Source organism: Tympanuchus pallidicinctus, unplaced genomic scaffold, assembly GCF_026119805.1.
Source record: "Tympanuchus pallidicinctus isolate F22 unplaced genomic scaffold, pur_lepc_1.0 scaffold1, whole genome shotgun sequence".
Taxonomy (NCBI): Eukaryota; Metazoa; Chordata; class Aves; order Galliformes; family Phasianidae; genus Tympanuchus; species Tympanuchus pallidicinctus.
The window spans coordinates 101,341,757-101,369,709 of NW_026294618.1; the positions used below are offsets into that span (position 1 = coordinate 101,341,757).

At 40.7% G+C, this 27,953-nt stretch overlaps 1 protein-coding gene and 1 long non-coding RNA gene across 2 annotated transcripts in view; one reads left to right on the forward strand and one right to left on the reverse strand.

The window, feature by feature from the left end:
* LOC128088622 (uncharacterized) overlaps positions 1-9,643 on the reverse strand; it is a 23,345-nt gene extending 13,702 nt beyond the window's left edge. Inside the window, exon 1 of the long non-coding RNA XR_008210305.1 lies at positions 9,249-9,643. This is a non-coding gene — a long non-coding RNA (uncharacterized LOC128088622). The remainder of the gene's footprint in view (positions 1-9,248) is intronic.
* A 265-nt stretch (positions 9,644-9,908) lies between these two features.
* AFTPH (aftiphilin) overlaps positions 9,909-27,953 on the forward strand; it is a 42,821-nt gene continuing 24,776 nt past the window's right edge. The window contains 2 exon segments of the mRNA XM_052699100.1: positions 9,909-10,076; positions 20,512-22,318. Coding sequence (XP_052555060.1) covers positions 20,543-22,318 — 1,776 coding nt within the window. The 5' untranslated portion in view covers positions 9,909-10,076; positions 20,512-20,542.

The window sequence follows — 27,953 nt, forward strand, 5'->3', positions numbered from 1 at the left end:
TTGTGCACTGGAGGAGGCCACATGGTGGTGGCGATCTTTGATTTCTGGGACATGAAATGGTTGGATTCAAAATCAAGGTACTCAATCTCTAGAAAGAATGATGGGAACAAAACAAGTACTCAAAAGCTCACATAAATGTTGTCCATTTCCCATACATCAGCAGTATCTGCTACAGCTGCAGAGATCATATTCTGTTCTTCACGGGGTTCACATTCACTACCAGAATCACTGCCTATGACTCTCAAGGGAAACTTGGAGGCTGCAGTGGAGCCTTACTTTGGGCCTACGCTAGACTGAGGCCCAACACAGCTCTGACCTACTGCCATCTGCCTCCTTGCATCGGTCCCTGTGTAGGAAAAGGTCCAGCCTGTCCCAAGGGCCTGACACTTTCCACACATGAAGCTTTTCCATAGGCAGAATGAGTGTCAAGAAACTGCAGATGTAAATTTGTAATGCTGCTCTGTCTACACAATCAGAAGTGAAAACCTTACCACATATACTGCATGGGGCCCTGAGGCACGCTTGTAGCTGTGTAATGCTGGCATAATGCACAATAACAGGGCAACAATAAGGTGGTAATTGTGAAGGGAGAAAAAAACTATGATCCACTCTTAACTCAATTGAAGGCACCACAATAGCTTGCACATAACAGAATCTGACTCAGGAGAAACTGGTCCAGCTCTGTAAAAGCAAACCAGCCTTAAAGCAAACCTAAGAATACAGTGACTCCTTGTCAGACTTAGCAGAGGGTTAGTGTCCTGGGCTTTCTAGGTAGCACAAAGGTGTAGTTCTGTCTGCCCTCATCTCTATCAGATTGAGAGGCTCTCCAGAGAAGTGGCCCAGCTATATAAATAGTCAGCCAAGGCCAGAGATGTGCGAGCAACATGGATCTCTCTAATGCATAGCCTGTAGGGTAATTTAAGAGTCGTCGTGGCGTAGAACTGCAGAGTGGAAAAATCTCGGTGTAACGTGCTGTCAGACCGCATCTGACGATGTTTATATAGAGGAAAAAAGATCAGAAGCCTCAAAACTTTGCAGCCAGGAAGCAGACGCCCCATCCACCTTAGAGCAGCTGGCTACAGACAAGAGGTTAACAAGTCAGTTTGTAACAGCTACCCCAGCAGGTTCAGTTTACATGTTCCTCATCCCTACAGCGACCCCGCATAAGGACATCTGATAGCAATTGAGCCACATCAGCACAGCTCAGATTAAATGATCCCAGAAGGTACAAGAGGACGTGCTAGAGGGGGAGCAGTCACGTGCTGAAATGTCTATGTTATTTTTGAACGAAAGCTGGTTTGCATCCTACCACCTCTTCAAACAAGCAAAGGCAGCATCTGACTGGCAGGAGAGCTCTGCTGTACCCCTGAAACTCCTTTCTGCTCCACCACTTGAGGAACTAGTTGCTCAAAGAAGTGCAAATGATCTCACAAGATACAACATTTCATAAGCAAGCTAGACTGCTGAGAAGACAGAAGTTTGATTTTTGGAGATAGCTACATTACTAACAAGGGTCATGCATCTTGGCTTCTCCACAGAGGAGTTTTTATTGGAAATTCCACCCAATATGGAATAAACAGTGAGACGCTGAGATATGCTCTTGCCCAGGGGATTTCTTGGCAAAGGAGACAAGCCCCTCGGCAGCAGAATATGGATAAATATGGATAAAATATGGATTGTAGCCAAATTTGGATATAATTATATCTGCACTGATCATATAACATTCCTCAACTGGGCAACTGGATCAATGCCATTTGCATGCAAACTGATTGTGTGTCGCCATCAGTCTTTCATGTAAATCCACTGAACTGCTGACTTACATCTGACCAAGTAGACAACAAATACCCTGTGGCCTATGTTATAAACAGTTCCATAAATGCAAGAAAATTGAGACAAAATTGCTCCTTTGGAGTATTTCACAATCAGCATGCATTAGGAAGACAAATTTTGGCTCTTCATGCTGTTTGGAGCCACATTTCCAACTCAGTAGCAGTGGATATGCAGAAGAACAGAGGCATGAGAATTCCTCAACATCTACATTGGATACGTCAGATCCCAGTTAGGCCAGATGAAGGCACAGAGCCCAGTCTACTACTCTGAAAATAGCTCTCTTTCGGCTACAGTGGGAATCTAGCCTCTTTCCAACAAAGGATAGACTATATAAACTTATAGAATTATTACGCTTGTTAAAATATTTTAGTTCATTGCTTACAAAATGAAAACCATGAGCCAAATTCACCAGTAACTCAAATCTGTTGGCTACAATAGCATTAGAGAAAGAGTGGCTGTAGCTCATTGCTCTAAGATGCACATACATCTCCCTTGAAATAACGTAGGCTGCACTTAGATTGAGTGTGGTGCAGAGACAAAGGGAAGCACATTCTGGCAAGGATGCCTCCAGAGCACATCAGTGACACCATTGAAGCCCGCTGGGATTGTATTTGTTTACTAGAACCAAGGAGCTAGCTCTGAGAAAGCACCCTTTTCCCAGGGCTGAAATGCACTTATCATAATTTAAGAGAAAGTTCCTACAGAAGCGCCTGGTGAATGTTAAGATGACTCAGGCACTTATTCTCATCTTTCACAGCTCTTCTTGCAGCAAGAGCTGGTCCAGCCACTCTCAAGAGGTCTCCCTGTCACCCTGCATATTGAAGGCTGCAGGGGTGGGCTTCTCATCTCCAGGCTGTTTTTGTGCTTAACTTTGTCACCGCGCTGTTCCCTTCACACACCAGCTCTCAGTGCACCCTTCTGCCTGTAACTTCCCACAGTCTGCTCCCACTATTGACCTTGTTTGTGCCCTTTTCTTGCCATAGATATGAAGAATTCAATTTCACTTTTTTCTGTTTGTGAAAAAATGATGGGACATCATAGAGATCAACATTCCCCTCTGGGTGAATCTTGTAAGCAATTAATCTCACTACTTAAGGCCACTTGATCTAGAACAAGCTGGAAGACTGACTGCAACACTTGGCTCTTCCCTGCCATGGCACATTATTTTAAGTCACCAGCAAAGAGGGCTTTTTGCAAACACATTCTGCATTGGAGTCATTGAGACACAGGAACCACTTCTGCCTCCATAGAGGAGCAATAAAATCAACTAAGAACATCCCAAACTACCATGACACACCCCAAAGACACATGCTAGGGTCTCAGTCTTGCAGAGCAAGTCTCACTATAACTGCTGGTGCAGCCTAAGGCCCTTATTTGCAGTACTCCAACAAAACCGGGGCAGACAAACTTCTTGTTAGCATTCAAAAGCAGACTGGCTGATTGGAACATGGCATATTCTTTTAGGTTTTGTCTTGCTATTCATTATTTCCCTATGACAAAAATTCTGTCAGTTAGGATCACCTTTCACAAATCTCATGTATTTCTATGTATGAAATTCCCAGCAAACAATCCTGTTATTATGAGATCTGCCCCTGCTACGTGCCAACCTTCCAGATGTGTTGCAACTCAATGAACAGCGATCAAAAAAGCAAACCCACTGCATAAAGGTACAAGGATAGAGTTAACATATGTGATACTGGAAACAAACATCAGACTTGAGCTTGACAGCAAGAAAGATTTTGACAAATATTTGGAGGACCTGTTCTTCTTCCATGGAAACTGAATTTTTGAGATAGCAGTTCTGATTAACCCAGAAAAAACTTGGTCACTTCCATTTTAATAGCTGGAATGTAATTCTCTTTCCACTTACACTAATAGACACAGTGGACTTCCAGGGACACAACATTGGTTCATGGAGAAAACTTGTCCAAAGCATCTGAATTTCACTAACTGAATTGATATGCATCTGAAAAGACCTTGTGCAATTACGAAAAGATATTACAGGTGGTCTTATTAAGTACAGGAACAGCAATATATTTTTTAAAAGCAGTGCAGAGGTATATTTCAATATTCCTAAATATTTAAGGAAAGGTAAAATGCCTTTGGAAATGAAGAGGTCTGAAAATAGATGTTAAGAGATTATAGGCATGAGTTGCACTACTCCAAACAGCTCAGTGTGCAAGAGAGCACTGTAACAGTGCTCATCACAAACACAGGCTTGGTAATTTGTAGCTTAGAATTTTCTATCAGCTTATCTGTGAGGGAATTTGATGAGCCTTCACTCCTGTCATCAGAGAGATGCTAGCACACAAGGAAAGAGGATGGCTATGGAAATCAACTCGCTTTTATCCAATAAATAAATTGAATCACTATAACAGAGTAATGATCTCCAATCATTTTAGCATTTTTTTCAACTTAAATTGAACAAAATTCACAAGCCAGGCCTCTTAAAGACAAAGTACTGCTGTTAAGTGAATAATTTTGAATTCTCTTCTGAGAACTTTGGTTTTTTTTCCTACTGACTCTCTTCAGAAACCTTAATGAACTGAAACTGAAATGCATAAAAATATGTTTTGCTTATACTGCTAATGAATTACATATATAACTAGGTAGAGACCAGGTGCATAGTATGACCTCACTAGTATCATTAATTTCTGCTACTTTGAGGATGTAGTGTAAACCACGGCAGGAAGAATGAGGCTGGTTTGACATTCATGACCTGGTTAATCCACTGGATAGCATTCATGTGGAAAGAACGTGATTCTCAGAGTTCACTGAAGGCTCCAAAACAGCTGAAAACATGATTGAGATCTAGAATTGAGCTCCTTGAGAGACAAAAACAAACAAAACACACACACACACACACACAATCACACACACACAATCATACACAAAAACAACACAAAACCCCATACTTCCCAAAACCAGTACTGAGTGTCCTCAATGCTATCGTTGCTCAAAGAAGCCTGAGATAAAAATGAAAGAACCTACAGGCCCTTTGGATATGGGAGATTTCTAAGGCCCACCTGATATAACTGCCATTTCTTCTTCCATCCCCCTCCCCCCCCCTTTCTGTAACTACATAGGGTTCCTTGTATCTAACACAGTTGGAATTCTTTAAAGACAATTTGGGGATTTTTAATGGCTTGTGAGCCACAAGAGATCGGGCTGCTAATGTAGCAATGCCGTCTAGCTTTTTGTAACTATGACTCCAATAAAGATAGATAGGGAGATCTGTGTGATTTGTATGATACAGTAACAAACATGCACTCCAGAGTCTTTGTGTGTTGCATGTAAAGCAACAGTGATATGCTCTGTATTTTATGCCATTAAATCTAGAACAAATGGAGGCAGTCCCTTGCAGATCTGGGAAAACCCAAGGCACCTGTAGAATACCTAAAACAAACTAAATGAGTGCCTAATTATTTTACTTGCCCACAGGTCAATGCTAACAGAATTAGCAGTGATACAGAAGATGCAGGCATTCAAAACATTCTGAAGAGTCCCTCAGAAATCTCTAAAGAGATTTGAGAAGTATTACAGCCCCAGGAGAAACAGGGATTGCCACACAGGAGGAGTCCTAATAGCTAACTCCCAGCACGGGGAGGCCAGGCTCAGCAAATTCCTTTCACCGTTACAAGAGAGGCAAGACAACACAGAGCAAGAATTGAGGCACTGTCTGAAGTGCAGGGAACATGGATCCTCAAATTCCTTGCTGCATAGCCAGCTCACAGACAAATAGGGTACAGCTGCTGGGCTCTTCACAAGGGGATCCCCATTGTAGTTGAGAGATGCCCTGGGACCAAGAAGTACTACTGGCTTCCTGAATACAGAGAAGAGGCTTGCACTGTCATGTGGAAGAGCCAGGAAATTCGCACTGATTCTGGATGGATCTCAGGGCACCAACCACTGTGTAAGGTAAAAAGCAACAACTGCACACAGGTCTGTTTCACCACCTTTTGATGCTGAAGGACAGATCAGCAGTGCAGTTCAGTAACAGCTGCTTAGTGCATCCTCATACACAGCTTTGTTTAAGTTAGCTAACAGTGACAGTTTTTCTGTCACTAACTCTTGCCTACACAGAAGCCAGAGGAAAAGACTCATTATTCACTCAGACAGCTTTGATAATATCCACCTTATGAAGCCACAGCCACAAACAATTTTCACGTAAAGCTTTCAAGGCTGATTGGTGAATTCAATCAGACAAGGTCTTTCTTCTTGATAATGTAGTAGCAGTGGTTATTTCAGCTATAAATGCAGCTTTGCTGAATTAAAAGCATTTCACAGCCTATTCAGTTTCAAATGGGGATGGAAAAAAAAATCAAAACATTCTGTGAGGACAAAATGCAATGCCTTCATTTCCTGTTTTCAATCTGCTTGATTTTCTACTTTTTAAAATCATTTCCACAGGAAAAAGATGTTAAATTATTTAGCATTATACTAACAATAGCACAGATGAAAGACATTAGTGAAATGAAATCATTCCTGCAGGTGAATAACATTTTAAATTAATTCTGTAGGTAACCTCAAATCTTCAAGTGTCTGATTTAATTGTGAATAAAAAAAATAAAGAAAAAAAAATCAAGCACCAAATTTTCTCAGGAAACAGAACGTCTGCTTTCTGATCTACAGCACTGCCAGCCTCAGCAAAGAAGGAAGCATGCTGTCTGAAGTTTAAAGACTTGAATAAGTCTTTGATTAGAGCAAGCCACTTCCCCATACACTAGGCAGTGAAATCAGAAAAAGCTTTCACTGCCAGGAGCCATGTTGTACTGTACATATTTTGCAAATAAGAAAATAATACTAAGTTATAAAAAAAAATAAAAATAAAAATAAAAATAAAACAAAACAAAACAACACTGCTAGCAAAACAACATCTTTCAGAAGATACTCTGCACATAGTGGTAAAAGTGGTATAGTGTATACTAAAACCAAAAGACAGTTAGGAATTACATACTAAACTCCAAAATGTAAAATAGAAAGCTACATGATTTCCCAACAAACACTCAATTTTCTTCAGAATTGCTAACAACCGAGTTTTATGAAGAATGTGGCTGCAGATCATAAGTCCTCCCTGTTATCCTCAATTCCCGAACCAGTCTGCTGAACACAATGGTTTCTGGGAGAGTCTTCCTGAATCACCTTGGCGTTCCCAGACTCCCTTTTCCAGCTAAGACTTGTAGTAGTGCTGCGCCCTCTGCTGACAGTTCAGGATTCAGCAGCAGCACATGATCAAGCTGCTTTGCTCCTGCTGCTAAGACCAGACCTTGGAGTTAACAAGGTTAGTCCCACCTGCTTAAACCTTCCATTGCACTATGTAAAAGAAGCTTCACATTGAGACGAACATCTCAAGATTACGTTTCCTTTCTATGCTGGAAAAAAATTATATGAAAGACTAAAGATAAGACTAAAAAAAAAAACCACCAACAACTCTTAAAATATTTGAAGATTTGTAGAACATCACTCAAGACTAACATTCAAATAGCATAGTGTCCATAATCCATACAGTTCTGTAGAGGAAACTTTCTTACATGGAAAACATGACCTTGAAATTAGTGTTGTAATTAATGGATTTCACTTCATAGCAAACACTTAACATGGCTAATGCTATTATAAAGAGTCAGTCTGCCTTCGTCAGTAAATGTAATCTCCCTCAATCAGCAAAGCTTATGCAAGAGTGACTAAAAAAATCCCACACACCTTGCCAATCATTCACTCCATGCCTAAGTAAAGATCACCTTCACTTTTTCATGTGGAACACTTACCTCTCATCTGATCCTGGGTTCAAGTTAAATGAATTGTACAGAAGCAAAACTGCACACCCATTAAAGCTTCTGATCCTAGGAACTACTGAATATCACCAAGAAACAGAAGGAAGCTTCCCTCTGGTCAAACTGGCAAAGACCATTTGGACAGATTTTCTGCCTTTCCTTGTAGCTTAGGATATGATTCACTTCCTCAAATCATCTGGGAATTTTACTTAACCATTTTCCTTCTATTCTAGGACCTCATTTACTGACACTGCCAATCTTTCTAGCTCTCTTCCTGTCATGCAATTAGGCTTGTGGGTTTGGATTTTTCCACAAAAGGGTTTTACATTTGTTTTAGGGTGCTGGGGCTCAGGTTGCTGTTCAGGTTTTCACAGGGCACAGTGTTTATCTAGTATACTCATTCACACCAGTTGTAGAAGATAATTACAAAATTAACTCCTCTAATTATGTTATTTACAATGTTGCTGTAAAGGTGGTGAACACTCAACAGCCAGTGGCCACTAACCAAACACAACTGATATGGAAAACTGAAATATACTTTGGGCCCTTGCAACTTAAAGCCTGCTGCCAGATGTGGGAAGAACTGACCTAGTTTATCAGGTGCTTAACAAACATTCTTCTTTTACAGATTCTTCTCTCCACCCTTACAATTGTATACCATGGTGCTACATATTGGCTGAAGGTCAAAGTTCTTTGACTGCTACACTGCTTACTTCCCAGCTCCCTTGTTGCTTTTTCCTGTCCTGCCAGGTCAGCACAGACTTCACACCGTTTTGGATGCTAAGCTGAAAAAAAGCTGAAAAAACAGCCACCAGGTGGCAAAATAGAAGTCACACAGCCTCTTTTAACAGTCACCTATGATTGTTTTCAGCTATTGTAGCAGGATTCCTAATGCAACTGAAGTAGCGTATTAACAATATAGTTCTCCCATGCTTCTTAGAGGACTCATGTGACTTATTAAATTAGCATATTAATTATAATTACTCTTTGGAGTATTCAAGACATTTTTATTCACAAACCTATCTCAAACATGAAACACCCTATGTATAACCCCCTTTTATGCCTCCCTCAGGAAAACTGCCTAAATACATGCTCAAACCTCCATAGGAACAAGTTATATTTATACACTATTTAAATATAATAATCTGTTAGTATGATTTAACCACTGCAGTGTTCAGTAAATGTAGCAGGCATTGCACTTTATTTAAAGCAATATTATTCACTTTTAAATACTTGATGTGTTTGCAGTTCTAATGCTTTTTACCAATACCATGTAAACAGGTCATAGAAAACAACAACACACTTGAGGAATAGAAGCATGAATGTATTATTTCTTGTGATTTTACTGAGTGTTTTTGCTGTCAGTGTTCTTTCATCTGTGTGGTCAAACCACTGTCTACTTGGGAGAAAAAAAAAAAGCATATAAAAAAAGTATAAAGAACACAGTATTTCCCTGCATGCTTTATTTATCGTGTTTCTACTACTTTCTACAGAGCTTGCACAACTCACAAGCTAACAAAACCATGAAAACACAAGCTTGAGAAAGCCAGTTCAGCTACAGCACGATTTGGCTGATGTTGCACGTATCCTTGCCACTAGATGTATGCACTTAAGAATCTCATTTTCCAGAAACAAATTTGTACCAACCTACTCTTTGAAGGAGGGAACTCTGGCAGATCCCGACGCTTAAGAACTGAGGTTTCAGCTGTACGCAGACAGGCCCTGGGGACTCCCCCGGGATCAGGTGGCTTGCAGACTCTGAAGTTCAAGATGTTTACCCTCTGGTCACACAGAGACGTGAAAGGTGGAACGGTGATCGCCCCGTCTGTTCCAGAGACGGATTTGAAAACAGGATTGTGGGATCATAAATACAGGATCAGACTGCTTCCCCGTAAACTTCAAAGGAGCAAAATCTTACGATAAACAATTTCCTATGCAAAAAAGCGTTACCCTAGCCCTCAAGAATTAGAAGTCAAACCACCTCATAAGGCGGCACCACCGAGATCCTGTCGGGCTGCCCTCACTCAACATGGCAGCCGCAGCCTCACCTTCCTGCCAGCCGTCTCACCCCTCGTCCAAGATGGCCGACCTACAGCGAGCGAGGCAGTTTGCCATCACTCAAGATGGCGGCCGCTTCCTGTAGCGGGGCAGCCAGTCCCGGCGGCAGCGTTCCTCGCTTATTTATTTCTTCGCGATCTCGCGGCCGTTGCTGGGAGTGACGCCGGTTCCAAGGGCGGTGGCAGCGCGGGGGCTGACGGGAGGAGCGGGGCCAAGTGGGCGGTGGCGGCGGGGCGGGAGGCGGTGGCCGCCGGGAGGGGGCCGGGCCGCCGCGACGCGGTTCCTGTCGCTGTGACATGGGTTCCCCCTCGATGGCGGCTGCCGCGGGAGGCCTCAGGTAACCGGCCGCGTCCCCGCGCCTCTTCCCCGCCGCCGCCATGCCCGCCGGGGCCCCGCCGCCCATCGCGCAGCCCTCAGGTAGGACGCGAGGCCACCGCCGCGTTCTGCGGGTCGCCGCGCCGGAGCGGCTCGCCGCCTGCGGGCCTGGCCGGGAAGGTACCCCGTGCCTCGCGGAAGCGGACGGGGCTTTTTCTGGAGCCTGGCCCCGTGAGGGCATCGCCTCTTCGTCCTTCTTTCCCGCGCCGGGGAGGAGGGCGAGGAGAAAATCTCCACGGTGCTGCCCCGTCCTTCGCCCCCCTCCGGGGACGAGACCGCCTCGGAGCAGGCGGCCGCCTCGGTGCTTTGCCCTTCGCCGAGCCCCGCGGGTGCGGAGCCGCCGGGCCGGGCCCGTCGTGAGGCGGCTCCCGGCCGTGTAGGGTGTGTAGCTGGGCGCCGGGGACCTGCCTTCAGCCACTAAGGTCACTTTTTGGAGTGTCAGTCGCTGAAGAGGATGTGCTGGAGGGAAGTTATCTCTTAAGATTTTTATTTTTATTGTAGTGCTGTTCTAAAATGGGGCAAAATTGGTGAAGCTCCAGTGCTGATGCTTCGGTTTGCTGCTGTAAGTGGCTCCCTAACAGACCTCGGTGTTCTCAGAGGGGACGATTCCTTAAAACAAGGATTATGCCTTCAGGCGTTCCTTCAGGGTGTCACCGAGGTGGCAGCCCTCCATCCACCTTCAGCACTTTAACTTTCAGTTTAATGCTCCTTGTGAAGTGAACCTCCGCTCATTAGGTAGTAGGAGACGCTTCATCAACAAGAGCTGTGCTGTGATGGTCGTGTAAGTTCTGATTTTGTGCGTGGCTTACAGCATGCTGTGCCTCATCACAGCAGATTTCTTCAGCTGTGAAGTTTGTGGCAAAGTGAGTGTGATGGATGTTGCTTTTTTAACTGGGCTCGTCCTCAGAGGTTGAGCATAATTAGAAGTACCTCCATCTTGGTTTGTTCTCTGAATGCATCAGCCAGAGTTGGAAAGCCAATTAGCCTGTTTTAAGCCTAAAATCATTTTGTTGGTGGTGCACCCAGAAGTCTGTATGCACACTCCTATGCCTAACACTGTTGGGGGCATATGTGGAGGAATGTAATGCTAGCTGGGAGAGCTGGGCGAAGAAATGAAGTACCTATGACAGCTGAGGGGGTTGGTGTGCTTTGTTTTTGTTTTTCTTTTTTTTTTTTTTTTAAGAAAGCATTCCTTTCACGTAAGTGAAAACAACTAACACAAATTTGAGGGTAGGAGGACTTAAATATAAATTTACTGTATAAAAAATAGTCTTCAGAAAAAGTAATGTGCTACGTTGGCTCCACTTCACATGATATTTGTATAAAGTATGTGCTACGTGACCTTCTAAGGTCATGTGAAAGTATGACCTCTTCTCTTGACTTCCTTAATTTATTAGTAAGCAGCTAAAGGATCTCAGCCTGAACATAAATGCTGTCTAATTCTTTTATTTTGATTTTATTGTTGCTGTGATCATGGTTTCGCTTAGCAAAAGATTTCATGAATCTATATGACTTAAAATAATTCACAGTGAATTGCTATTTGTGATATGTATTTCTGTTGATTAAGGCAGGACCTGATTTTATATTTGTAAGTAGGAGTCAAACTAGTGAAGCAATTTTTAAGTTAATGACAGCATTTTAACGCCTTAGTTACATCAAAATAACTCGTTCTGAAGCTCTCAAGTACTTTCAAAAGACTTGTCTTTTAGAGCAGAAATAATAAACCAGCTTAGACAGACTTCAGTCAACTCTTTGCCCTTTCCTTCTGAAATATTCATGGAGCTGTCCTTGCAGAAAGGTAGCAGTATCAGTTGGAAAACCTGTGGTAAAGAAACTGATGCTAGATCTGGTTTTCACTATACTCTGCAGCATAATCATCTTTCAGATACTTATTATCTTTTCCTACAAAACGTTCTTTTCTTTCTGTGCCATTGTATTATCTGACAACTTAAACTATGTCTTTGTGAATGTTTCACTGTGATGGCATGCTAACCTTTTCACAGGGATTCAAAACACTCATTTATGACTTTTCTGGATAGTCCTCTTCAGAGAATTGCCTTTCTCAGATCCCACTTAGCATCAAGTTTCTTGCTGTTTTGTCTGTTAATTTTATTTTTCCTTTTTATAGAAAACACAATGCAAGCAGCTCCTTATGCACAAAAAAAAGAAAAAAAAACAACCAAAAAAACCTTGAAATGTGCCTTGTTTGAAAATTGACAGTCTTGTTTGCAGTAGACTTTTTCCAGTAGACTCTCTTCTATGCTTATGTCTTCATCAGTTAAAGCTTGAAATTCACATGCAAACGTCTCTAGTGGGACTGGTTGCAAAATGACTTAACGAGTCTGCTTCTGTACAGCAAATAATTTTGGATTTTCTAAGTCCAAGAGTCCTGTTCTGGAAGAGCCACAAGGAAGGCAAATCCTCTTTTCTCTTTGCTATGTTACAAAGTTATGAGGAAAGGAAATGTGAAACCTTAAATTCATTTATCTGTTGAAACATGATGGAAAATAGATCTTATTCTTTTGGAGTATTAGATGCCCTTCTTGCATTGTATTCTTAATATACCATAATATCAGTGGGTGGGATAAATGGCTGATAATGTCAGCTCTTCATAAGTGTACTTAACTTTTTTGCCCGTTTTTCTTGCTACTTATGCTATTTGTGTTGAAGAAAACAAGCCGAAGTTTATAGTAATGGAGGGGAGAACAGTGGTTGATCTGCTTGTGCTGGTGTGTTCCCTCTGCTGAGCTTTGTGAGACCCTTTTCTGTAAGAGTGCACCTCTGGGCTGTAGTAATCTGCTCTTTATTGTAGTATCGATGAAGTGTGAAGGTTTTAGATGTAATGGAGAACGTATTGCTCTGTAAATAAACCTCTAGGAAGAGTTGAGCTTGGGTAATTTACTTTTAATACTTCTTAATCCAGTGTCTTTTGATCTTGATTTGGAACAGGTTCCCAAAGAACATATTACAGGGTAACATCCAGAAACACAGAGTTGAACGCTGTTAAACGAATTTGAGAAATGATAAGAATGAAAACATCCCAGTTATGTGTGACTTAGGCAATCTGTCTCACTTTACACATTCTATGCATGTGTACAGTACATTGTGCACAAATGCAGTGTTCCCACAGCACCAGATTTTAAATTTGATTGACTTTCCCAGCCAGGCATGTTTGCTTACATGAGTTGAAAGCATGCCTGTTCTTAGAACATCTTCCCCAATGCATGTTTGCAGATTTAGATTCAGACAGTGTCTTTATCTGCAGCTGTTGAAGCAAAATCAGTTGATTTTGAGTGGAAACATTACGTGGTTTTCTTGTGTATTGTAATTTATAAATGATAACCTGGTCTTTTTGTTTTGGGGAAGCGATGCTGTTCTTGGTTAAGAGGAATGTCATGAACGAGCTCGATGTCCACGTTCATATTTTTCAAATGTTTCTTGGATTCCATAGTTAAGTCTAGATGGAATAAGGAGAAGTGAAACAGCACAGCTAGCGAAAGCTGTTTTTTAATCATTTCTTAATAAGTCTGCAGCATCTGCCTTATTTACATTTCATATCTGTATCACCTTCCCTGTTCTTATCATCTGTGCAGTGCCAAGAGGTTTGATTCTGATAGAGGCTGAACTGTCTGAGGATGCCTTGTTTTCACTGCCTACTCGGGGAAGGCAAAAGGTCAGGAAGATTGAGATGAGTGCCTGAATCCTGATGGAAGCCTCCTGAGTTTTGCTACTTCAATGCTGTTCTTACGTACAGTGCTTTCTAATAGAAGGTGTCTGGCATATTCAGTGTTTGTTGAAACTGCAGTAATGCATAGCGGTATTGATTAATTCCAAATGTTGGGTGATGAGAAATAAGGCTTATATTTAGATATCCAGGATGTTTTGGAGGTGGAGAACGTTGTTTTCTCAACTTATATATGTCCAAGCAAAAACAGAGTCCCGAAACTCTTGTGCTGGATAATGGACCTTTTGGCTGTAACAACATCGGATTCAAAATCGAAAGCATTGATTTCTGGAGGCTTTATGAAGTAAACATTTTCTTTCTGTATGTTATTCACTGGTAAGTTATTCCAAAAAGAAATGTAAACTTAATAAACCAATTTAGGAACATATTGACCGCAGCTTGGAAAATGACTCTAGATTGGATTCTGTTTGTAAGAATGCTACTTTAACAGATTTCCCTCATTTACAGCTGCCCTTCTAGAAATGAGTTCTCAGGTGCATTACAGAAAGACCGGAAATCCATTTTCTGTTGTTAACAAGGCAGTGAAAAGGCAAAGTTATAAAAGAAGACAGCTTTTCCTACTGCAAGGCAACATCTTGCAAAGTCTAAATCTAGTCTTTACCAAGATAGTTTTGATATTTGTTTGAGGAATTCCCTTGCAGAAAGGAGCTGAATGTTCTTGGAAAGAACAGATTCTAACAGCTGATGACTTGAACCCACCTCCTTGGCATTGCAAGCTTTTTACTGCCAGGCATTTCAAGTGATGTTGTTTCTGTCATGAGGATCTTGCTCATGCCATCTCTTGTTATTTTATGTTTCTTTATGGGTTTTGATGGGTTGCTTAACTCAGCTTTGCTTTCAGAACAAACCACAATTGAGTGGTTATTCATTGTGTTGCTAATGTACCCCTTAAGTTCAAGGAAACATTCTAATGTATGATGACCTTATTTAAATTTTACAAATCTCAGTTATTTCTTTACTTAGCAATATTCTTTGTGGTCTCCCTTTTTTTTTTTTTTTTTTGGTTCTATAAAAGAACCAAACACACTATTTCAAATTTTGCCTTAGAAAGTACACAGACAATGAGCTATTTAAACCTGCTTTGGTGTAGTGTAATTACGTTGTGCTTTTTGCTGCTGTTTCTTTGTTAGACTCTCTATTAATCTACAGAAAGGTAATGAACAGTGATGTGGCTCAGTGTGAGGGAAGCAGATATTGTTCCCTATTTCCTACAAGAAAATAATGGGATACCCTGGTTTGATAGCATTTTGAAAACCGAATTAATGACTTGAGGTAAAAGTAGCGTGTGAATTTTCTTCTTATAAATCTGAGTTGCTTGCAGAGTTCTGCACTACAAAAGATGAAGCCACAGTTCCACCTTTTAGCCCTCAGTTGAGATGCCAGACAAAGCAGGGATTAACACAAGGAATTAAGGAACAAAGTTGTTGTTCTATGAGACCTATGGTTTATCACCAAGTTAATGTTTTGGTGAATGGTGATGAATTGGATTCATCAGTCTGTGGTTGGTGGGTGGAACACTTTAGAAAGTCAAGAAAGGGGATCATAATTAAATCCTTTCTGAAGGAAACTACATGAAGGCTAAGAATTCCTGTGCTGTTTTTTTTTTTTTATGTTGTGTGGAGAATTGGGAGTATAGTCCCATATAAAAAATTCATCAGTAATTAGTCAGCCCGAGGGCGGAGGAAGACTGGTCTGACTCTTCTTCCTTCTGATAAGCATGTAGTTTGATAGTTGTTCAGGTGCAGTAAACATCAATTGTATCAACATAACCTTATGCTCGTGCATAATACAGATTCATACAGACTCTTGAACATGAACTTTTAGAATGCATCTGTAGCATCATGGCAAGTAATGGCTTTCAAAAAGAATTTGATAAGCAAGGCCATGCAAGTGGTTGGCCATTTGGTTCACAGGGGTAAACTGATTGAACTAACAGAGGATGTGGATTTGAAAATCTGCTCAGAGCTTTGATGGTTTAACTTTAACATTAACACTCCTTGCAGATCCTGTTTTGGCAACTGCTGCTTAAATGTGTGGAGCAGAGTGCTGTGCAGTGAGACTGCTGTTGTGTAAATGATGCCCATGATGTTTTCAAAGTGCTTTGAAATGAAAAATTGAAGGAATTGTCTTCTATGTGGCAGAAGGTGCAGAAGGGAAAATGTTTGGGTGCTCGGAAGTCTTCCTGCAAGTTTAATTGGGCTCTGGCAGTCTGCTTCAGCCCCAGGTCACCTCAGCTGTGCTTTCCCCTGGTATTGCTCTTCTTTTCCTACTTTTTTTTTTTTGTCATTTAACTTCTTAACTTTCTATGTCTTGTAGGTAAATTCCTTTCAGTGATGGTGCTTGTTGCCCCCATGTTACTCATTTTGTTTCCTGAATGTTGACATGTTTTTTTGTTTTTGTTTTTTCTTAAAGTTTATCCTCTTCCTTAAGAATTTTCTGAAGTCTTTTATGATTTATGTCTAGGTGAGGTGAATGGAGTAATAAAGTAAACCATCATCAAAAGAACATGGGTAGAGTTGTTACAACAGATAATGCATGGAATTAGTTCCAGTACAGGCATGAGAACTTGTGATGTCAGATGGTGGAGCAGTAACTAACACAGAATTGACCGTGATATTTCAAATAACACAAGTGACAAGCAACTTGTATATGCCTATAAATGTAAAAAGGCTTTAAAAGAAGAAGAAGAAAAAAAAAAAGTAAAGTTACATTGATACGAATTGTGATACCTTCTCTTTTTAATGGGTAAACTCCAAAGTAGTTTTTCAAGGTCTCTGACTCACTGTGTTATGATACGACTTTAAGCTTCAGTTGTCCAGGCTTCATCCTGTACATCCTTTAGCCTTGGGTTATGATTGGTGCTATTTAAATAGGAGGGAAGGGGGGAAGATATGGGCCAACCTTTTTATGCATAATTTAGGAGGTTTCTCAGCATCTTGCCCATCTAATTCCTATACATCAAGCTACAGTAATTTGGGTTGGTCGCTGAGCTACTGACATCTCTCATCTAAGCAGATGAACTGCAGCTGAACCAGGTCTCTTCGGAGATTTCTGAGATCTTTAAGCCATGACAATACAATGTGAATTGGTTTTATTACTGAACCAACAAAACTGTACGTTGGCATCACTGTCTATGAGCTCTAAATGCATGTGTTTGGTAGCTGGAAGCAAATTCCTATTTGTATGGTGTACTTTCTCCTGCCCTACTTGTGACTTCTCATCAGTAAAAGTAAGAGCTCTGGGACTGGGAAAGCTGGCCTGCCTGGATTTATGTCCTTTTTACTTAGATGTAACTGCTCGTGTGATTTGGTTATTCTAAAGCTACTTCAAATGAAGGAAAGTCTGGGATTGTATCCATTTGGAGTTCTTTAATGTGTATGATACTTCGTCTTTATTGCTCCTACCACACTGAAAGCTTCAACGTTGGGTCTTGCAGACTTCAGGAATCTGGTTTCTAAATCAAGTGAGTTGTCTTTCTAACTTCAGCTTGTGTTAACACAAGCATCTGACCTTTTAAAACACGTTATCTTTTATAGACTAGCTGTTTGAGAGTAATTGAAACATCTAGAGATTTTGTTTGGGTTTCTGCTTAAATTCCTGTGGATTTAGTTGCACACATAAATCTTTATTTCCAGTATAAATCAGTGGTCTGTAGAACACTCATCTTCCGTTTTAAAACCTGTTCTATCTTAACAAAAAGCTTTAGAGATGTCTTTTGCAGGGCTTGTGAATCTGCCTAATAAAAAATAAGACACATGACGATGTGATAAAATTTAGTGGTGAGGCTGCATTAGCTTTAGTGACACTAATTGGTCTTGGACATGGAGCTCAGAAGCAGATTTCTTTTTTGGTTGTGCTTTTTCTTTTTTTCTTCTCTCTGTTTGACAGAACTGTTATTTTCACCTTCCTTTATTTCAACCATTTCATGGCTTCTCTGCTTCTCTTCCAGCTCCTCTTTCTTTTGGTTTATATCTCATCAGCACCATTCCCCAAATTGAATAACATTGAGGATTTTTTCATTTCAATAAGTGTTTTCCTGCTTTTGTAGTGTCTTCAGCTTTGTGTAGAATAATAAATGCTATGTCAACTGAGTTTTCCAAATAACTGTAAATACTCTTGTTAAATTCCAGGAGGTTTGATAATGAATTTCTACTGAGATTAAGCTGGACGCTTGTTAGCTGAGAGTTCTGAAAGATGATTTCACATATTCCTATACACCTCTGTGTGTATATAACCAAATCAATCTACTTTTTTTAGTTTAAAAAAAAAAACAAACCCTCCTTTTTCCAGGACCAGTGGCAGGAATTGGGATGAGGGAATTCCATTGCAGATGGATGCCGTTTTCTGTCCCTTCCTGTTATTGTCACTGTGTTACTGAAGAGCTACTGATTTGTGACCCCAGGAGTTGCAAGCTCCCGATGCAGTGCTGGTGCACTGTGTCCCCTGCAGCACTGAAGGGCATTTACCCCAAAATCTGGTGCCTTGAGATGAGCACAGCTGGTAACCCCCACATCTTTTGCCTACAAAAGAACAGTCAGCACTTCCACTGCCCTGGACATTTCTTTGTGTGTAACTGACAGCTCTTCCTCTGCAGTAAAATATTCAGGATACAGTTGTAGTCTGGGTGCACTGGGTGTTTAATCTTGGGGCTAATGATTGACTGCACTGAGTTTAGGAAATGTGGAAGTAAAGAGGGAATGACTGTTTGGATAATTGCAAAGAATAAATGCTGTTATGGTATTTAGTGGATGGAAAACCCAGAAGTTTTAGAAGTAAGCAGGTTGGAGCAATCTCAATATGAACTCAAACTCATGTTCCACAGGCGTCTTGGAATGGATCTTTATGTTCACGTGTGACACTGAACAGCAATTGCTAAAGCTTGATGTAAAACACAGTGCTTTTGGCTGCTGGAGCCTCTGAGATGTGAGAGTGAAGCTCCTCACAAATACCTTGTTGAGCAGCTGGTGCTGAGTAAGCCTACGTGGGAGCTTGTTGACAACTTAAGCTTTATTCCAAACAACACTTCTCTGCAGTCTTCAGTTTCCATGTTATGTTACAAATTACTTCTTGGTTTCGTTTTGATAAGCAGGCTGTTTTATAACTTAAGAGAAAAAAAAAAAAAAAGGAAGACAAAACACAAAGATAGGATAGATAACCTTAAAGTTATCGGGCCTCCTTGACAAATGCACAGAATTGTTGGGCTGAAGTGCTGTGGCTTGTTGTACTTGAAAAGAACTGCAGAGCTTCATTTGTTGTTATGTCCTTGGCTTGCTGTTGTTTAGGTTCTGTGCTAAGTCCTTGGCCAAATACTTTGGTATTGAGGATTCTTGTTTTATTTTCACTTCAGGAGTGCTGTGAAGTCTGCACTTTAGTAATTAGAAATTCAATTACTTGCTATTTATAACAGTTTCACTTTCTTATTTTTCTATAGGTATTCCTTAGTATGTTGTTGCAATTTATTTATATGGATGTCATTTGGAATGGAAAGAACCCAGTTGCAGATCTCCCTCTATGGGCTCTCTGTTATAAACCACTTAAGTGGTGTGTACGGCTGTAAATATGTAGATGGTGTTACTTAGTCATTAATCATATGCAATAGTGGAATAAGTTCAGCCTATTTTTTGGAGGTTGGGGGAAAACAGTTCATATCTTGACTGTGCCTGGAGTAGTTTGCAATGTTGAGTCTCCATCTGTCTATCTAGGCCACGAGAATGGTTTCATACTTCGTTTTTCCTTTTGCATTTAAATATTTTATGGGAAATCTTGCTCCATTCTGCTTTTGAGAATAAACTTTGCTGGAGAAGTTAGCTTTGCTCTGGGCTTGGAAGGTGCTTATTGTGGCTTTTTCCAACTGAGGGGTTTGTAGGACAAAAGCAGGCGGGCAGCAGCAGTTGGGGGGCAGCACGCTTTGGCTTGGAGTTACGAAATCCAAAGAACCTGATAGAAATCCATGAACAGGTAGAGACTTAAGCAGTCAAAATCACAGCTAGCAATTATAATGGTAGCTTCTCCCAGTGTTCCTACGTTGTTTCATTGCTTGTGGAAATAGCTTTAGGAATCTTTGCAGCTGCTGTCTGAAGGTGTCTTAAGTACGTGATTGTTGGCTGTCCATCAGGTAGTTTAATTACTGTCACACAGTCAACTGAGGGCACAACTGTGTGTGGGAGAAAGTGGACCAGGGCAAGTGGCTATTTCATGAATTGCTGCTGACAACAAGTTGGCAACTGGTGGATTAAAGCTCAACTTGGTTGCATTGTTATACTGCACAACAGTTTAAGATAAATATATTTCATGTTATGGTGTTTCAGTGCTGTCTGCCGAGAAGTGTAGTCATGTAGTTGTTTACAAGAGTCTTGAAACATCCTCGGTAGTTTCCTTGTGAAGGAATTCCTGGCACCACCTTTATAATGTGCTTTATGTATCCTGTAGAACTGCTGCTGAAAGATAGTTGTCCTAGGCTTGAGCTGAGGCTGCCATCCTTTTTTTTTTTTTTGCCTGTCTTATGTTGTAAGCCTTGCTTGGCTTCTTTGTAGAGAAGGAAAACAGTATCTTCAAATATTGCAAGTTATGCATAAACATTCTGCAGATATTTTACATAGTGGTATCTTATCTTCCTTTCTTGTCAAATATGAATGACATTTACCTACACATGAACTTCTAAAATGTGGAATGTTGAACAACAAAAAAAAAAACCATAATCAGAATTCCAACAGTTTTTTTTTTCTTTTACAGAAATATATTAACTTTGGACTGGAACTAAACAATGGAACCAGATATTATTCGAATGTACTCCTCATCCCCTCCACCGCTGGACAATGGAGCTGATGATGATGATGAAGACGAATTTGGAGAATTTGGAGGATTTTCTGGTGTGAGCACTGCTGGTGTAGCTTTTGCTGATTTTGATGCAGCAGACTACAGCCATCCAAAGGAGGAATTTATACCCACAAATCATTTTATACCCCTTCATGATTATTCTGACAATGTAGCTAGCATTGCAACTTTCACATCTGTTAAAAATGTTAAAGACTGCATTGCAGAGCTTCCTACTTCTCCTAAGGAACTTTCTGATGCGTTAGCTACTAGTACCAGCAAAGAAAAATCTAAGTTTAGAACTTCAGGTACTGCTTTTGATGTAAGTTTAGAAGACGTAAACAAGAAAGGGGAACAAAGAGAGAACACTGGGAAGTCAGAGGGGTTTTCTTCTGATGTTAGAACTGATATAACAGTTGAAAGCCAAGATGAGCAAATAGATGCTTGTAATGGTGAAAAACTTCCATGTCTAGAGATTCTAACAAATGGATTTGCAGCATTGGACCCTGTAAATCCTCAGGGAACAGAAGATCTAGACAACATCAGTGATTCAAAGGGACTAAATACTGTTAGCAGCTATAGTACTGAGCTAAGTTTGAACTCAATTCCTAGCTCAGGTGAAGGTTTTGCAGATTTTGCTACATTCTCAAACAGAAAAACAATCAATGTAGGGGGAACAGGGCCTACAATATGCACCGTTCTTAGTGAAAGAGACTCTCTGAACATTCAGGAAAACAACAGAATAAACAGAGCAATTCATACTGAAGAAGAGACTTGTACTGCAGAAGTTAGCTGTGAACAGGATTCCTCAGCACTGGAAGGTAATCAATTTACTATTTCTAGTACGTTTCAAACAACTGGAAGTTCAATATGCACTACTGAAAATGGAGAAAACAATGGAAGGAGAAAACAACGTGATGAGGAAAATGGCAAAGGTTTTTCTCAGCTTGATGGTTTTTCAGGAACAGAGGACATCAAAATTGATGAGGTTGAAACCTTAAGCACTGATCTCCAAGGAGAAAACGTGGGTGATTCTGAAGAAGTTAAGAATGGTGGAAGCAGTGCTGAAGTTGTAGCTTGCTGCATCACACACGATGATGACTTTGGTGATTTTGGTTCAGTCAGCAGTGCGTCTTCTGCTTTCATTAATGCTCAAGAATCAACAAATGCTTCAGCTTTAGAGGGAACTTCAGAACAGCCTGCACTTGTTAGCCAACATAATGATGCATTTGGTGAATTCAGGGACATAAGTACTGTTTCTCAGCTGCCAGCAGAGTTGGATCAAGCTAACCTAAATCAGACTGCTGACACTTTAGAATGTGATGCTACCAGTAAAACTTCTGGCTTAGACTTCCAGCATACTACTGAGGTAGAAAATGGCGATGATAGTGAGTTTGGAGACTTTGATTCCGTGCCAAAATCTCAAGATGAGAGCGTTGCTTTTCAGGACTCTGACGACTTTGCGGACTTCAGTTCAGCAGGTTGTAACCAGGCTACCGACTGGAATGCTTTTGAAGATGAAGAAAAGGACAGCTGTTCTTGGGCTGCCTTTGGAGATGAGCAAGCTGGCGAGTCTCATCACAGAAAAGAGACATGGCAGTCGCATAGGACAGATACATCTGCAAGGAGTGATGGCCCGGTATTGCACAAGACTGACAGTTTTGCTTCAGTGTCTTTCCAGGGAACTACCAGTAAGCAATCTCAAGAACCAGCACCTTCAGTTCAGGTAAGGGTGTTTCTGATTTTGCTTGCTCAGAATTATTCTGCTTTTCTGCATAAAGCTCTTCCTGGTTCCTGCTTCTGCAGAGAACAGATGTTTGGATAGTCCTTATTTGTCTTGTGGGAGAGTTTTAATTTGGTTGGTGAGAAAGGCTGGCATGTAATAGTATGCTGCATTTACTTCTTTTATCTTCTGCAGTATTACTTCCTGCAGGAAAAAAGAGCTGGGTCTGTCGAAATTTGTATGCATTTGTTCTGAAAATTATACGCAGTCCTTATATAAACTGATCAAAGTAATAAAGCCATCATAAGCATTTCAGAGTCTGCGATAGCTCTTCCTTTGCTTCGTAGTTTATGGCTTTTTTGGGAGTTCTCTGATGTTTCCTTCTCATTAAACAGACATAAAATAAGCGTCTGAAAGCTGGGGCAACTAGTTCCCAACTTTTTTTTAAGCACCATTCTGTACTGTGTTTGCAAGTATCTGATTAAAAACGATGATTCAATTTGTTAATAGTTGTGCTTATTTGCTTAGAGAGCATGATCAGAAGGCATCTGACTTTGCAGGCCAGCACTGTTGCTATTTGTTTCAAAATAGTCAGTGAGGTGATCATCAAATATGGCCTCCTGTTCTGTCCCTAATAGTCCAACTCCTGGGAGACTCTGTTATGTCAGTTATGGTGAGCTCCACAACACTGCATATTGATAACTTCTTGAGGATGCTGCTGTATCCAGGAGTGAAGTAGCATCATTTCTTACCTCCTAGGTTTTCTGCCTTAGCTGCTAAATGTGAATTAATTCCTTCTTAGGTCTTTTCACAAGTCATCTTTGAGATCTGTGCCTGTTCACTGATAGATACAATTTTATAAGGATTTAATACTACCTTATACAAAATTTAAGGCAACTTGGCTTTAAAATTCTGGTTCTTTTTAATCAAGTCATTCCAGGTGAGTAGTTTAGAATATATTCTCTTTCTGAAACATGTAGCAGCACCAGCAGTAAGGGGCTGGTGATAGTAAGTATCTAAGTTTTGAAACTTCTCTGACAACAGGAGAAAATGAGGTAAGTCCCTGTAAGGCTCCTGTAGACTTGATGACAGCCCTCTCTCTTTAGGTTTCTTACCAATGACAGACAAAAAGGGGTTTTCAAAGGAAGGCTGTGACAGCCAGAGCTTTGCAAACATAAGCAAGTAAAACAGCTTCTAGGGCTAATCCCTGAGTTCTTGTCACTTTAAAAGGTATGAGTCTCTGCTCCTGGCACTTCCTGCTTCCTGTTTTGTTCGGCGACTAAGACTCCAAATTTCAGATTGAGTTTGAGACACTAAAAAAGGGTCTCAAATGAACCTGCAGATGGATTGTTGTGTCTGTGCAAAGCCTTCCTCCTTGCAGGGGGCTACCTGAGTGAGGAGGTCCCGTTCTCAAGACAAAAGCACAAACTTATTGTTACCTGCTCTGTTGTTCATTCACCTATGAAACTGTAGAGTGCATGTGTCATTAGTGCACAATTGATCTAACTTGTTCCTGTTTCCACTTGAAATAAGTCGTTCTGAATCTGACAAGGGGTGGGGAGGTTATTCTAATATCATGCTTTCAAGAACTAATCAGAAAGTTTCCAACATTTATATTTTCTTACAGTTTTCCATACTTCTATGATAGAGTTTCAGTTGAAAACACTTCTGGATGCTGATGCTTATGAAAAAGGAATCTTCAGAGATTCTGTAGTGTTTTTTTCCCTTCCCCACATCTATGTTAGCAACAAACAAGCTCAGCAGCAGTGGGAGCTCTTGGGTGGGCTGTCATGAAGTCATACAGGAATTTGGTTGGACTGTAAACCAACTAAAGATTTTTCTCATTCTTCCTCTGGGCAGCCTGGTCTAGTGGTTGGCAGAACACAGCCCACAGAAGGGGGGTTGAAAGTAGAATAATCTTTGAAGTCTAGTTCAACCCAGACCATTGTATGATTTATACTTTAGTCAGCAGAGACTGTTTGGTTATGAAGTGATATTCTGTCTGTCCTGCAAGTGAGGCAGTATACAACCTAGAGCTTACTGACTTGCTCTAGCAAGCTGCAGAGGAAGTTGTGCTGGATGAGTTTTCAGTGATGCAACAGTTACCTCAGCCTTGCAACAAATCTTAGTTGCTACATTATTTATCCATTAACTCTTAAAAGCAATAGTTAAATGTTTTGACAGCTTATTTTGTGTTCTGCGATCTCTTCAGGTTTTCAAAAGGCCTTTCCGAATCAGCCTATGTTAAATGCTCTGTTTTAATCCAAAGAGCTGCAGTTTGGTACTTTGGAACTAGAAACATTGCCTTGCGTGTTCTGGCTATTGGAATGAATTGAGTCAACATGAGCCAACATGCAGCCCCAGTATTTGGAGTGAGGAATAATAGAAAAGTGATCAAAATCTGAGTTTAATTTTTCTTTCTAATGATTAAAAGATGTCGTTGAGGTCAAACCACAAAATAGAGCCATTCTGAACTGCTTGCAAAGAGAGAGAAACAGTGCATGTGCTGGATACTGGAGATAGATGTGAAAATTGAAACTTTGGCATATGCTGCAGGTGAACTGGGATCATTTACAAGATACTGTATACACTTAATCTGTAATGCTGAGGCTAAAAGGCTCGTTGTGGTGTGGTAGAGTAATAGTGCTAAACAGTGTATAAACAGAATGACAGACCTTTGCAAAAGCAGAAAACTGAAAAGTATGCTTAATCAGCAACATTGCTGTATAAATGTGGAAGTGATGTACACAGCAGTGTTCATCCTTCCAGAGAGCAAATAAAAAGAGTTTACCAGTAGCTGAAGTTTCCTCATCGTTTGTCTCTACTTATTTTCTTTTCTGTTTATGCATGGCTTTTTTGCTGGATATGAAGGATAGAGCAGAATGTTGTGTTTTCTGGTAATAAGGTTCATGTTAGTCCAGCTGTTTTAAAAACTGTAGATTTTGAATAATGTTTAATTAATAAAGTAGACTTTGCTTGAATTCCACTAATTAACCTGGTTTTTCCTCATAAAATATAGAATATGAAAGAAGAAAGTAGGGGGAAAAGGTCACAAGTAACAACCTAATGTAGTAACTTCTAGTGGCAAAGAGATCATTAGTCTTTTCTCCTTTGCCTTTGGACTTAGAGGCTCTCAGAAACCTTCATATGATTGGAAATGTGTTGTATGTAGTGTGCTGAGCTGCTCTTTTCCATAGTGTTAGGTAATGGTAGGGTAAGTAATAGGATAGGGTCATAGAATGGCTTGGGTTGGAGTTCCAGACAAGTTCCAGTTCTCCTGCCACAGGCAGGGTTGCTGGCTGCTAGACCAAGTACTAAATTGGTTTGCTCAGCGCCCTATCCAACATGGCCTTCAACACTCCAGGGATGGACATCCACCACCTCTCTGAACAAATGGGGTTATCACATTTAGTTAGAATTACAGACATATGTAATCCATTAGATTTCAGCTTCTGTGGCTGGAGAACACAGATATTACAGTCTGTTGTTTGAAGCCATCTTAATACTACTGTGTACCTACTCACACAGTGTTTTTCTTCAGCTGAAGATAAACATTAGTATGTTCCAGTATAGCTGCAGGCTTGAGTTTAGTCTAGGCCTGCTATTGAGTTTGTTAAAACTGGTTTAGGATGTAGTTGTGGGTGAATTGGTTGATGCTAATGAGTTTTGAGCAAACCTATACTGTACTTTATGCATTAATCTCCTTTATGTGACCACGTAGCATGTGTTTACAAGGAACATAAAGCTCACAGTGCAGCTTCTTGCATGAGACAGTGCTGAGCATTAGTCAGCTGAGGGGGTTATTCTGCAGTACTGTGTTAACAGTATATATAGGATTAAGCAAAGCACAAGAACAGTTTTTACCTACAGCAGTCACGGGGTGGGAGAAACGACTGCACAGCTATGTTCAAGGAGTACAAACATTTCTAGTGGAGGAGGAGATGAGCAATGGTTTCGTTGGAATACTGAAAGTCTTCCCCGATTCAGCTGAGAGTTAACAAATCTAGAAGAGAAGAGAGAAACGGCCCTTAAGTGAGGTTTGAGAGCCTGTGTGCTGGAGCTTTTCCTCTTCAGGTTAATCAGTGTGGGTGATGTACAGTTACTAAGCCACAAATGTACTTCAAGATGAAGCAAACTTTGGATTGCTGTCGTGTTGAGATTACTTTGTGTTGGCCAGTGAGTGGAGGGTCGTCCTCTTGGAGAAAAATAACTTCAGGGCAACTCCAAGCCTGGTTGAAAAAGGACGCTGCCACTGGATCAGAATAGCAGGACTGACTGAAATAAGGAGTGAGTTTTATGCAGTCTAGTGAGAGAACCATTAGGCATTTTCTGCATTCATGGAAAATGCAAGGCTTGCTCCATTCCTCAGCTGAGGGAGAGGCCTTTCAGCCAGGGGAAGGAGACAGATTCACATTTCTACACTTAACTTCCCTGTGGTGTATAACTCTTGCATGAAACAGTAAAAGAACTGAGAAGTCTTATTCTTTCCAAGGCCACTAAAATTTTAGATTAGCTTTGTAGCCAGGCGAGGAGCTTTATGGTTACTGATTAAACGTGTTTTTTGGGGAGTTACTGAGAACTGCCACTCTTATAACTCTTATAGTTACAATATAGTTAACAATTTACTCCTTTGTTGGTGAGTTTGTTTGTTTAGCTCTTGTGGCAATATACTTGATTGAATAACTAAGTAGCATTCTCATGCTGACTTGTAAATCTTAGCTTAGGACCTCTATTTCCATTATAAATTATCTAGTAATAAATGAATAATATAAATGAATAGAAATACAAATGAAAATAATTCCCTTTGGTTTTTACCTTTTAAGAAATTTCTGGCATTATCATAAACGTAAGTGCTTTTCAAGGGGAGGAGAGAGAGAGCAGCCACCTCCTTGGAATCGTGAGAAGTTAAGCTGGTGTTCTCTGTAAGCTCTGCTTCTCGTGGCTCAGAGCTTTTTATGCCTGCAGCTCTTCTCCTGCTGCTCTGTGAAGGTGCTCTATTTGCTAAGCAGATCCTTCACGTTAGAGAAATGAATGTGACACTTCACCTGGAGAAGTATTCAAGTAGTTGTGTGGTGAAAGCTTTGATTCATGTTGACTGTTTATGTAGCATAACCCAAATATATTGTCTTTACAGCAAGCTGCAGCATCTCTTTGCACAGCTGTTATCACTGCTGAGTTCATGTGCAGAGCTGGGGGGGATTTATGTTGCTCAGTGGCCATGTTAGCCTTAGTATGTTAAGGAATGCATTGGTTTTGTAGTCTTGGAGAGGAAAAACAAATTCTGTAAACCGTGTACTTTGGTCTTCCAGCTCAGAGGTCTGGATCTTATTTCTTCTGTTTACACAGCATAGAAGATAAGTTCTAACCCTGCGGCTATAGCTTTCACCTGAAAGTTTGTTATGTCTGTGATATTTTGATTGTTTCAGGTCGGCTACCAAATAGCTTACATATTTCTTAAGAACTTTTGTGCAGTCACAGAAACTATGGATTTTTATATTTGCCACTGGAGAATCACAGTTAATTTTTAGAATGGCTGCTCTGGCCTTCATTTACACCTTTAGTAGGAGCCTGTAAGAATTATTCCTGTCAAACCGCAGTGAAGAATTCTCAAGTATCAAATATTTCAGTACCTCAGAAA